General features: G+C 39.6%; 1 protein-coding gene across 3 annotated transcripts in view; it reads right to left on the reverse strand.

Annotated features, from left to right (window-relative positions):
* Positions 1 to 13,118, reverse strand: part of LOC109036100 (orexin receptor type 2) — a 553,272-nt gene that overhangs the window by 63,296 nt on the left and 476,858 nt on the right. For all 3 annotated transcript variants that reach the window (XM_072304481.1, XM_072304480.1, XM_072304482.1), the window contains exon 3: positions 11,179 to 11,326. In XM_072304481.1, the coding sequence (XP_072160582.1) occupies positions 11,179 to 11,326 (148 nt within the window). The remainder of the gene's footprint in view (positions 1 to 11,178; positions 11,327 to 13,118) is intronic.

Genomic DNA, 13,118 nt, shown 5'->3' on the forward strand with positions numbered 1-13,118 from the left:
AAAATAATTCAAGTAGGAAACATAAAATTTAATGCAAGAGAAACCCGAATTGAAGTTGCATTATTAACAGAAAATCTTCAACTACTCGCTGGCGCTTTTACCCCGAAGTACAAATGGTTCATTTAAAACGCTGCAACGTAATTGAGGATGCAAATTTTGACTTATAATTTCAACTCAGTGTTATAATGAATAGCGGAAAACTTTGACACCGCACACTAAATATCGATATTTTTTCAACAAGGATCGGGTTTTCTGTCGTGCTGAAAAAGTTCAGTTTCCACCTTACGGACTCGGAACCTTACTCTAATACAAATAATGACTATACGGACGAAAAAGGAATTCTCCGTCAGAGTGACTCGAGGGGGGGGGGGAGGGTTACGAAGGGAAATCCTGGGGATTTATTGATAATTCGGGGTCGCGCAGGGGCTGCTGCTCGCGGCTATTTCTGCTAGAAGTTGTAAAAAAAAGAAAATCTAGGAGATCAAGAAGGACAAAATGCGAATATATAGCTTTCTTTCAGCCCATCGAATCCTTTGGTTAAACAAATCTTTCGACGCCCCCCTTAAACAGGGTATCTTGGCAGTGACGATTTTGCAAGATGGCGACACCATTTTTCCTCATCCTTTAAATCCATTAAAAATATCGATTTCAGGTGAGGCAAGCAGCCGCAACAAGAATCAGATTTCTAATAGGAAATATCACACTGGCTAAGAACTCGTATAAAAGCAATCAAAATCCTAGGCGTAATAGCTGTGATTTTAGTTTAGCCCGATAGCACGAGGAAACTGTCTCGAGTCTGATGCTATTTATTGTCACCCCTCCTTATTCTCCTCCTGTATAAATCGTCGCCCTCCTGACAAAAAAGCTTAACTGCATTCTACAACGAACCCTGTCGTCCATAAAATTCAATACTTTTCCGGGCTCATCTCAATGTACAGTTCGCTCTTTTGCCAGCCGGGCGGCGAGTTGGCCAATACCGCGTCCTTGAAATGATGCTCAAAACGAGGTCTGACGTATCGGCATATCCTAAATTCCACGTGAGCCTTGTTTCATATATAAATCCATGCTTTTTGGGGCTCACGTGGAAATCGAGACTCAATCTTTCGTCAGAGAAGCGACAAAAAGAGCATGCAAGTCTGCCGTGCTACGTAAATACATCGTATGAGCATTTGAGTGTTGCCGATTTTCTTCTTTGAAAATATTTATTTTCGAAGTGAGTTGTGAATATCATTCCTTGAAATTTGCAGACTTTTTAGATCAAAATACAAACGGGTTCCTCTCAAAACACGGAGAATAAAATAATATTAACAAGTTTTCTTGAAAATTCGTTCTTTATTTAAGGAAATTTGGCTACACCTGATGGCTCATACGGCGTTTTTACTCAGCACGGCAGAAGTATCGTCGAAATTATTTCCGCGATGAGGACACCATCTGTAGGTCGGAGTAATTGCAGTTCTCGTAAACTCACATGGCTGCCGGTCCCCTCGTACGAACGCAATCAACCGATGCTACATTTTTATAATTTCCCGCCAAATCTGTCATCAGCGTCGTGCACGTGCACAAACACAATACTCACAGAAAACAATAAACACCGGAAAAGGACTGATGGATTCACGTTCAAGTCCCGGATTTAAAGGGGTCCAGGGAGAGGGGGTGGGGAGCAATTGGCTTTCGCGCGCAATGATCTCGCCGTTAAGGTATTAAAGCTGGAAATACTGCTGTCCTAAAGAAAAAAGCCGTGTGAGCATTCGGTTGTTGTTAAATTTCCCTTGAAAAAGATTTCTTTCTGAGGAAAGTTGTGAATAATCGCTCTCGAAATTTCAGTTCCGTTAAATTAAATTACGAGCACAATTCCGTATAATATTTAAACTTAAAAACGAGTTGACTCTTAAGGTCATCCGATTTCTACCGACAGGAATGCGGAAACCTATGGATGTTCATACGGAGCTGTTGCATCGTTCAGCATTCTGATACTTGTTTCTTAACCAAAATCTCACGTTAAACACGATGCGCACAACGAAAATTACGGAAATAAACTCCTTACGAAGATATTTAATGATTCTTAGTGCGTGAATTCAAACCACCCGCTTATGAAAACTCAATGCTCTACGTGATTCATATCGCGCGTTAAACTTTATCATGGCAGTTTCTGCGATGCAAAAATCTGGCAACGTCGATCTTGACGCTTTGGCTCAGCTATAGCAAATTGCTTATAGTTTGAACAACACATGGTGGGAAATGAACATTACTCGATTGAGAAGCTTGCTGAAACCGTTCTAGTGCGCGATTTGACTCACGTAGAGCTTTGAGTTTCTTGTGAGCTGACAGTTCAAATTCCTTGCAATCAATGTGAAATAAAAACGTTAATATCTTCGTTAGGAGTTAGTTTCAGTTATATTCGGTGCGCTAATCGTGTTTTACGTAAAATTTTGGTTAAAAAAATTGTATCAAAATGCTTAAATTCGTACCGTGTCCAATGGTCCATTATCATTCTCGATGATGTGCAACTCGGTCCTCAAACTCGGCATTGAAAACGGCGCCTGAATGCAACTATTCCTGCACGATCGATGTCCGTCTCGCGAAACCAAAAAATTGAAGGCGCTGTGCTATTTTCCCTCGTAGTTCTGCCCGTTGCTAGAAAGAAAAGAGCTGAGCGCCATCAATTATTGTGTTATACACACGGAAATCCATCATGCAGGAATAGCTGCATTTCAACTATCAGTTTGCTGACCAATACACGAAAAAATTAAATTACTGATTTAATAATTGAATTGCTAAAAAAAGTGACTGCAATGTTTAAACGTAGATTTTGCAACAAAAAATGCTACTTTAATCACTATTGTAAGGTACTTTCACCACGGGGGTGGTTAAAGTAGCATTTTGTTGTTGTAAAATCTACGTTTAAACATTGCAGTCACTTTTTTTTAGCGATTCACTTGTTAAATCAGCATTTTAATGGGCCTGTTGCAAACTTTTGCTAGAGCAAAAATAAGAGTTGTTTCTTGTAGATAATGTCTCAAAAATCACGATGAGCGCATCGGCAAAGTCTGAAATGCACTCATAACTTCACAATCTGCGTAAGAAATTTGCGTTTTTTTAAGCTTCCCGCTTCAAAAACGATACTACGGCATAGGTGAACATTTTGTTAGAGGAGTCGCTCCATCGTCGGCGATATTCATCATGGCCGACGCTTGCACGCAGTTCCGCGCGTAATTCAAGGAGAGTTCAAGGTCAATAAATTCGGGCGTGGAAAATATGAACGTTAACACACCGATTGTTATCTGGTCTAATCCAGTTCAGGTGTTATCTCGTCCCATTGAACGTGTTTTGGCGGATTGGCGTCGGCTATGATGATTATTGCCGACGATGGAACGACTCCTCTTACAAAATGTTCACCTGTGCCGTAGTATCGTTTTTGAAGCGGGAAGCTCAAAAAACCGCAAATTTCTTACGCAGATTGTGAAGTTATGAGTGAATTTCAGAGTTTGCCGATGCGCTCATCGTGATTTTTGAGGCATTATCTATAAGAAACAACTCTTAGTTTTGCTCTAGCAAAAGTTTGCGACAGGCCCATTGTTTCCGTGTAACCAAAAATTGAGGGCGTTTACCTGTTCTCCGCTCACAGCTTCATCAGTCCCTAAAATTTGAGAGGTAAGCTTTCTCTGCTATATCTTTTACTACATTTCATGCGTTTTATCGGATGTTGAGTGGAGATTTTGCCAGCGACTTGACAACGTGGCAACCCTTCCACTCGTGACGTCGACGTGGGACATTGTCGATGGCAACTCAAGCGTTCGGCTTGAGACGTGGCTGAATCGCAAGGGCGGGAGGGGGTGGGATCTGCAGAGCTCAACGGATTGAAGGAACGAGGGGGGGTAGATAGTTTAGCTCCAGAAATTGACGACGGGTAAACGGATAAAAACGTAATCTGCAATCCGGAAAAGGAGTGCGCTGATACGTCACATAGAGGTGGTTGCCAAACCTACAATCAGAGTGGCATGAAACGTAAGAAAGAAATGAAAGATTGTAAATTTCGGTGAAATATTTCGTGAAATTTCACGAGGCTGTGAGATAAATAATTTTTTTCAGGGGCCAGAGTATGTACCCCGCACCCAAACACATACAAAAATAGAAGGAAGTCATAATTGTTTGCATTTTGCGAAGCATAAAAGGAACAAGTACTTTTCAATATCCTTCATGAATTTCTGAAATTTCATGAAATATTTCATGTGAAATTTCAAGTTTTTATTGTTCATTAAATTTTAACACCCTGCACTCCCTTTACAGAGAGATTTGAGGAAACGCGACTAATGGGTGTCACAACTTGGAATAAAGATTACAGAAATTGCATGAACGATTTTCGTAATCTTTGATCAACTCATCCCCGAATTCTCGTCTCAGTTCCTTCTGTCATTCGGTTTTTTCTTTGCCGTGCCCTTGATTTCCCGGTCCATTCCAATTTATAATCTTTGCAATTGGTGGAAATGTAATCTTTATTCCCGTTTGGGACCCTATTGAGACTTAAAATTCGGGAATTAATAATCAGAAATGGATTCGTACTGCCTTTACTCGGTTTCAGGACATTTCATCGACCCCTGTTTTACCCAACAGTTTACACCCACGCGGAAAATATGCAGCAGTTGCTAAATCCAAGCGTTATATTTTAGTCCGTGTGTAAAATTATGGTGGCAATGTCGAAATTAGAAAATCGAGAGAAAAGGAGGTGTTCGATATGGTGACTCATGTTTTAAATGAAATGTTACTTTCTTCTTTTGATTCATCTTTTTAACTTGTCATTGCTGAATATTTGATTTTGTTCCTATAATAAAAAATTTTCCATTTAGATACACAAAAAAAGAAAAAGAAAAACAAATTATACCTAACAAAATATACCTTAAATGTACCTTTTTCCCTTCTTTTTTTCAATGAAAATATTACTTCATTTTAAAAACATTTACATTTTTAAGACGTGGCAAATATTTGTAAAACCTTTTCAAGCGATGACATCGATATCAATTTCAATGAGCTGTAGTTGTGTTGAAAGAAACTATACTGATGAATGAAAAAGGAAAAGAACAAAGAAGCACGCAATCTATGGTTTTAACCCATCTGTACATTGATCTTTTAGAGTCAAATTACGTTCAATTTTGAGCGTTTGGTTGCGCGTAAACCACGCTGCAGAACAGTAAATGCACAAAGCATAAAGGGAAAAATTAAAGTGCTTCGGAGATCATTAAATTTGACACGGAACCATCTTAATATTTACAGAACAGACTTTATATTTTCCTTTAATACATATTTTGGTTCATCAATTAAAAAGCGAATAATCCACCAGGGTGTGCAAACATTTCAACATCATGAGTTGAAAAACGCTGTCTCCGCGAGTTTCAATATTAGAGCCTAACAAAGCTGAGCAGCTTTCTGGCAGCGCGGAACGCGCAGTGGCGCCTACAAACCTAAGGGGATACTTCGCACATTGCGCAACGCTTGAAGTATCCACTTAGGTTTGTAGGCGCTGGCCAACCGGGCACCGCGCCGCAGCATGCCACGGCGCGGCGCCTCAAGCAACTATTTCACCACAGAGGTTTTGTAACGTATCATACGAAATTGAAGGCACTCTAACATATTAAGAATGACAAGCATCCTTTAAGAGTACGGAGCTTTCCTCCCAAAATAATTCAAGATACTGCGGCACGAAAAGAGCAAAAAAACTCATTAAGTCCTATCATCCATATTTAATAACGTTTAGAATACTTTTTGAATTTCATTAGAAAAAAAATCGACTTGATTTAGGCAGCCACATTCTTGAACATTACGTCGAGAGGATTTTATTTTGAATCAAGAATGGAATGGCCGAATAAAAGCGGGTTTCTGCTTGATGTAAGGGACTTATCTTTTCATATAAGCATATTTTCATCTTCAAAAAGGCATTATTTTTTTCATTGATTTATAAGGAAATCTTTTAGGCGGTAAATTTGAGCATAAATCTGCTTGAATCAAGTCACTTTTGTGTCTTATGAAATTAAAACCATGCCAAACGTTATTGAATACAGATATTAAGACTTTTAGTAATTTTTTTAAATCAAACTGTCATTCTTCCAAGGCCTTATATTTTCATCCAAGAACGTTGTGAGTAATTGTCGTTTGTATTTACAAAAGGACCGATTATCTTTGGGTCTCGATTGGTATGTGGACCAAAATTCCCGTGCCAAAAAAACGTGTGGACGTAAACTACTAGAAAAAACAGGTGCGCGGACAAAAAATCGTAGACGAATTAATGTCCTATAATCCGTTACTCTCAGTATAAAGGTACTCTAGCCAAACTGAACGAGAATACAGCCATACCAAGGGAAAACGACGTATGTGCATTCCAAAGTTGCCAAAATGTCTCCCTCCAAAAAGATTAGGAGCAAGCATTTTTCAATAATATTAGACAGCCTGAAAGTTTGACAATTTGTCTAGGCTTTTGTCATATTGCCTGATTTGACTATTAGCCTGCGACCTACGATTGAGGAAAAACAGGGTTACATCCCACCGCAAACCGCACGAGAGCGCCTCCCTCCGAAACATAGTTGCCAGATTGTGCTGAAAATTCAGCAAATATTCCCATTCAACTCGACATAAGATATTCAGATTTTTTCACATTATCCGGCAACTTTGCTCGGAAATCAAACTCCATTCAGATTCCAATTCGAATTCGGCGGAGCGGTGCGCGGGGGTTTAAATACACAAAATTAATTAACTGAGTGAGAGATAAAAATTAACGAGGTATAAAAAAGTACGCAATGAGTCGGGTCTCTGCCGCCTCGCTTGCCATTGTCTCTTGTGATGTGTTTAACGACTCAGTAACCGGTGCGCACACAATAAAGGCCCCTGTGAAGCGGGTTGCCTGCCTACCAGGCCGCACCGCGCCGTTCCCGGGGTCTCAATGAATTGGGGCCGAGCCGAACTGTACGATTGATCCAGGGTTTCAGTTTTGAGTGCAAAAGAAAAAATACGATAGAATGGACCACTAGACAAGGTACGAAATTCAGCATTCTGATACATGTTTCTTAACTAAGATTTCACGTAAAACGCGATGCGCACAACGAAAATTATACCGAAATTAACTCCCTCTAAAGATATATAATGATTATTGATGTGTAAATTCAAACCACCCGCTCATGAAAACTCAATGCTCTGCGTGATTCACATATCTTGCGTTAAACGTTACATGACAGTCTATGCAACATAAAAATCTGGCAACCTCAATCTTGACGCTTTGGCTCGGCTGTAGCAAATTGCTTATAGTTTGAACAACACAGGGTGGGAAATGAACATTACTCGATTGAGAAGTTTGTTGAAACCGTTTTAGTGCACGATTTGACTCACGTAGAGCATTGAGTTTCTTGTGAGCGGGCAGTTCAAATTCCTCGTAACCAATGTGAAATAAAAACGTTAATATCTTCGTTAGAATTGGTTTAAGTCCTTTTGTGTTATGCGAATCGTGCTCTACGTGAAATTCTGACCAGGTTACATGTATCAGAATGTTTAAATTCGTACCTTGTCTAGTGGTCCATTAAACGTATCTCCCTAGCTGATTATCAAAATAAGGTATTATTGGTACTTAAGGTGATTCGATGGACGTGACGCTATATTTTGTGTCAGAGTGACATGCGATATATCGCATCGATTGCGGTTCTATCTTTTCAGCCACACATCATTGCTCTCGAATTTTGAGATTCTGTTTTTAAAAATTCACGCGCTAATTTTGACAAACGAATTCAACGTAATAAAGGCGCGTGTTTTTCCTCCATAAAAACCACCCCTTTGGTACGTTGAATTTGTTTGTCAAAATTAGCGCGTGAATTCTTCCGTCCTCTAACAACAGAATTGCGATCTCAAAACTCGAGAGAAATGATGCGTGACTGAAAAAATGGAACCAATCGATGCGATGTATAGCATGTCGCTCTGACACAAAATATAGCGTTCATCGAATCACCTTAACATTATTCTGGCTCAGCCTATCAATTGAGCTAACCCACACATAATATAAGAAATATAAGATTTTTTTTAATAAACTACATAACCATTGGAACATTTAAATATAATCAAGAAAATTAATGAGTAATGTAAAAAACACCAATACTTCATCTATGGATAACTCGTCAGATATCAATCACGGGAGAGTAACCTATTATTTTTTGTAATATGTAATTCGTCATTTCCCTCACGAACGAACGCGACTTCATTCCAAGGTTGCAAAATTAGCTCAAATAATTCAATTTTTCACAAGAATATACCTGTGAAATATTCGTCCAAAATGTGTTCGATTTTCGGATGAGGTCAGGAAAAAAAATCCTTGAAATTTTCCATCAGGAATGCCCAAAATTCTCCCCGTAAACATGCAGTTTGTGAGGATAAATTTGGCAACAATCAAACGTGGTTACGTTCTTTTATGAGGGAAACGACGAATTGGACTGCATTTTGCAATTTGGAACCATAAATTCTGGCTCATCAGAAAAAAACACTTATGTGCATAGGGAAACTAATGGCACACACGTTGTTTATAAACCGGGCCAGAATTTATGGTTGCAAATTGCAAAATGCAGTCCAATTATGCGATGCACTTGTGCCCGTTATACTCCAAACTGTGAAAACACTGATACGGGAAATGCGGAAACATCTCGTATTCCTTACGTTACGACAAGGAACAGACCAGGAAGAAAATCAGCGGCGTGGCTTGCTTTTCGATATATCGAATAAATATGCCATTTGACCTTATGGAACAGGATCGATAAACAGAATGTTCGCAACGGACACCTTAATAATCGATTCTTTACCATAGCTTCAAATGGGGAAATATCGATAATCGATCATTCACGCCTCGCCGCTGGAGAAAATAAGACGAGAAGGCTCGCACAGAGGGGGAAACATGAGGAGGGGTCGTAAATTACATTCGAAACGTACGGAGTCGGGGATGATTCTTGGCGAGGGGTGGAAAGGGGGCGAGAGAGGGGGCTGAATGTCGCTGAGAAGCAATTAAAAAAATCCAGGAATTGCGGAAATAATGATAGATTGCCCGCATAGCAGCGGAGCGTAAGGAGCTGTTGCGGAAGGGCAACAGTGACGAGACGTGAATGATCGATTTATCGATATTTCTCCATTTGAAGCTGTGAGAAAGAATCGATTATTAAGGTGTTCGCTGCGAAAATCCTGTTCATCGATCCTTTTTTATAGGTTTAAATGGCAGAAAAATCTATGTATCGTAAAGCACGCCACGGCACTGAAGGGCAAAGGCCTCCCCATGCCGCAATTAAGATTCTTATCGCATGAGTAATAGAATAATGGCGAGGGGGAAGAGGTCGATTGATGCGTATTCTTTAACTCGTGCGGTGAGGGGGGAGGGAGGGGGGTAATGGTGGTAAAAAGACGTAAACGCAATCATTGATTGGCCGTCCTCAGGCAAAGGAATGTAAGCATATTCCAAGATTGCAAAATTGACTCAAACAAGAAGCACGAAATCCTTGTTTTTAACCCATCTGTGTTGATCTTTTATTGTCAAATAAGTACGTCCAATTTTGAGCGCTTGGTTTCGCGTAAACCCCGCTGCAGAACAGTAAATGCACAGAACATAAAGGGAAAATTAAATTTCCCCTTCAGAGATCATTAAATTTGACACGGAACCAGCTTAATATTTACAGAGCAGACTTTATATTTTTATTTAATACACATTTTTGTTCATCAATTTAAAAGCGAATAATCCAGCAGGGTGTGCAAACATGTCAAAATCATGAGTTGAAAAACGCTGACTCCGCGAGTTTCAATATTAGAGCTTAACAAAGCAGAGCAGCTCGCTGGCAGTGCGGAACGCGCAGTGGCGCCTGCAAACCTAAGGGGACACTTCACGCATTGCGCAACGCTTGAAGTATCCACTTAGGTTTGTAGGCGCTGGCCAACCGGCCACCGCGCCGCAGCATGCCACGGCGCGGCGCCTCAAGCAACTGTTTCACATCATAGGCGTGTTCGATTTTTTACGAGATTATTTCTGTGCCATTTCTGTTAAAAATGTTGCCGATTTTTTAACCGGTGATCAGAAGGAAAATCAGGGACAATTTCACTCGAAAACGACCAACAGTTTCCGTGTAAAAGTACGATATCCAGATTAAAATTTTTGCGACGTCAAAAAGTAGTGACGTTCTGTCTTCTGAAAAACGATGCTTTCGTCGTCTCCCGGAGGAAGGAACGTAACTCAATTGCAAGGTTGCAAAATTGACTAAATTCGACTTTTTAGAAGAATCTACCTGTGCTAATTTTTCCCAAAATTTTTCTGGTTTTTTCATGAAATCGGAGAAAAAATCAGTGAAATTTTCAAATAAAAATGCCCAAGATTGTCTTGGTAAGAATTCAGTATACGGAAAGAAATTAGGCAACATTGAAATGTAGTCACATTCCTTCGATTTGTGACCAAAGGGAAAAAGGTGATCTTGGTGCGTAGAATAGAAATCTCCCAGGAGAGTGACTATTTTAAAGCTTGGTTTATAAAATTGAGTTTGTCAGAGTATTCAACAGAAAAATACATGCGATGAATGGAAATACGATGACATCCTTTGGGCGCTCACTCCGTAATCATTCTTACCACTACAGAGAAGCGCATAAGTTTTTTCGGCCTTAAAAATGTCCCAATGAAAATCTGTTGCACTATGGTTCTCTTTTGGACGGTGGGACTTCCCTTCAGAAGACTTGAATCCTCTTTCGAAAAAATGAAAAATAGGAACCACGCGAAAATGATTCTGATTTTTGATACCGAATTCCGTTTGCTCTTAAGGAATTCTAGTGAGGATTTATTGATGAAGTGTTGCCATCCATCGAACTGAAATATTTCGTCACCTTCCGGCCAAAGTTTCACAAGCACCATGCAGCGTTTCATAATTTCCGCCGCCATTTTTTTTCTTACAGTGAACTTGATGATTGAATCTGTTTCAAAATTTCACTGAATTTTATCGGCTGCACAAAGAAAATTCAGTAAAATTTTCGGACAGCCCCGATGAACAATTTTGGTGTAAAAAAATAAAATGGCGGCAGAAATTTTGAAACGTCGCATGGCGCTTGCCTTCAATCTAACCTGTATAAGAGAGAGAAAAAATGGAAAAATACGAAAGATGGGAGGGAAAGTAGATTGAAGAGGACGTAACTTACCTAATATCAAAGAGACGATCCATATTATAACTATGGCCGTTTTTGCTCGGCATGTGGTTGACTTGAATTTCAATGGATGGCAAATCGCGTACCATCTGTCTATTGATATAAAAGTCAGTGTGAGCACAGAGACAGCCACCGAAACAGTCTGTAACAAACAGGAAAACATTTCGTTCAGCGAAGTTGACAGCATTCCCTTTAAAGGTTACATCGGAATCAAATCGCTTCACTTCACGATCAGAAGAAACCTAATCGTGGTGTGAATTTCATTGGAACTACTCTTTGAAATTGACGTATTTCTGTAGAGTATCTATATTGAGAGAGTATGGCCACTGGTGTTACCACCTCTGATTGGCTCAGCCATCTTAGGCTGAATGGAGCCCTTAGGGCCCAAAAATGGCGGACGCCATAAATTAATGTAATGCAAAATGACTCAAAATGTAGTTCTCTTTGCTTTTCGTAACGAGAAATTTACCCTATTGCATTATGGCGACCTCTTTACATATTTTTAAGGCTAATCGTGTGCAATTTTTGAGAACAATTATCTTAGATGTAGTAAGGCTGGCAGCAAGTGCGGTTGGTGAAAACCGTCAAAAGTTGGCAATGACCTCCCTCCCATCCACAAAAACCAAAACAAAGCACCGCCATTTTTGGGTCCTAAGCCTCTCCATGGGGCCCAGTGGCCATACTCTCTCAATATAGGTACTCTATATTTCTGCTGACAGGAACTAGAGACGGGTGGGGAAGATAGGGTGTGCTGCCAGAGTGGCATGTGGCATGAATCAGTGACGTGGCGCGAATGATCGATTATCGTTATTTCTCCATTTGAAGCTATAGTAAAGAATCGATAATCAAGGTGTTTGGAAGAACACCTTGATAATCGATCCTTTTCCTTAGGTTTAAATGGTAGATCAATCGATATATCGTAAAGCACACCACGCCACTGCATAAAATATAAGAAAGAAATGAAACAAGCAGGGAACTCCAACACAATGTGTTGATAAGGCGCGTCATTAACTCGCACATATCAACCCCTTTAGTTTTCATTTACAGAGATTTCAAAAAAGGCAAGCAGCACAACAAGAGAATTCACGATCCAACCCTGCAAGGTCAACGACGCACCTTGACGAGACCGTGTATTGTGAATCTAGAAAGCTATTCGAACAAATTTAAGTTTTTTGATCCGCCTCAAGCAAAATCTTATCAGATTCTTTAAGAAAAGTGCTACGGAAAAATTTAAGCGAAGAAAGGAAAAATTCTGTCGAATTCCTAGAAGATAAAGTCGATTTAAAGGTATTTTGGGGCTAAAATACCCAAATCACCGGTATTATAAATCCCGTTATATTATTGAAAAGAAATTGACTCGGTATAAATGCAATTGTATTAAATATGTCTTGATTTTGTTATTTTAAACGTCTTTTCATGCAAAGAAGCTCAACCATGTCCATGCTTTATTCATTCATGAATTGAAAGTAAGCAATCCACATCCCGAAAATCTACCGATTAGCCGTAAAGAATCGCAGAAACTTGATATACCAGGTCGATGTACCCACTCTTTGAATTTACCAATCAATTTAGTGAGTGCACGTAGGTATGTGAAAGTCAAAATGCTGTAGTCATTTTGGGTGCATTCATTTTTCATGAAACAATTGTAAGTAATTTCAATCCCGAAAAACCATAAATTTTCCGTATAAAATCGAAAAAAATCAAAATATGTCGACTCCCTGACGTGAAAATTAAATTCTACGTGTGAAAATACTTATGTATCGATATGCTGAACAGAATGCCCGCCTCTCCTCGTAATTTACAAACCGTTCCTATACTCATCTCAAAATTTTTTTCATAGCTTTGTGTTATTATCAGCTTCCATTTTAACCCCGGTTTGATGGCCGAATCGGCTGCCCAAAAAACAAGCCATTTTTGAAGGGCTCTATGAGAAA

The sequence above is a fragment of the Bemisia tabaci genome, chromosome 9, assembly GCF_918797505.1.
Source record: "Bemisia tabaci chromosome 9, PGI_BMITA_v3".
NCBI lineage: Eukaryota > Metazoa > Arthropoda > Insecta > Hemiptera > Aleyrodidae > Bemisia > Bemisia tabaci.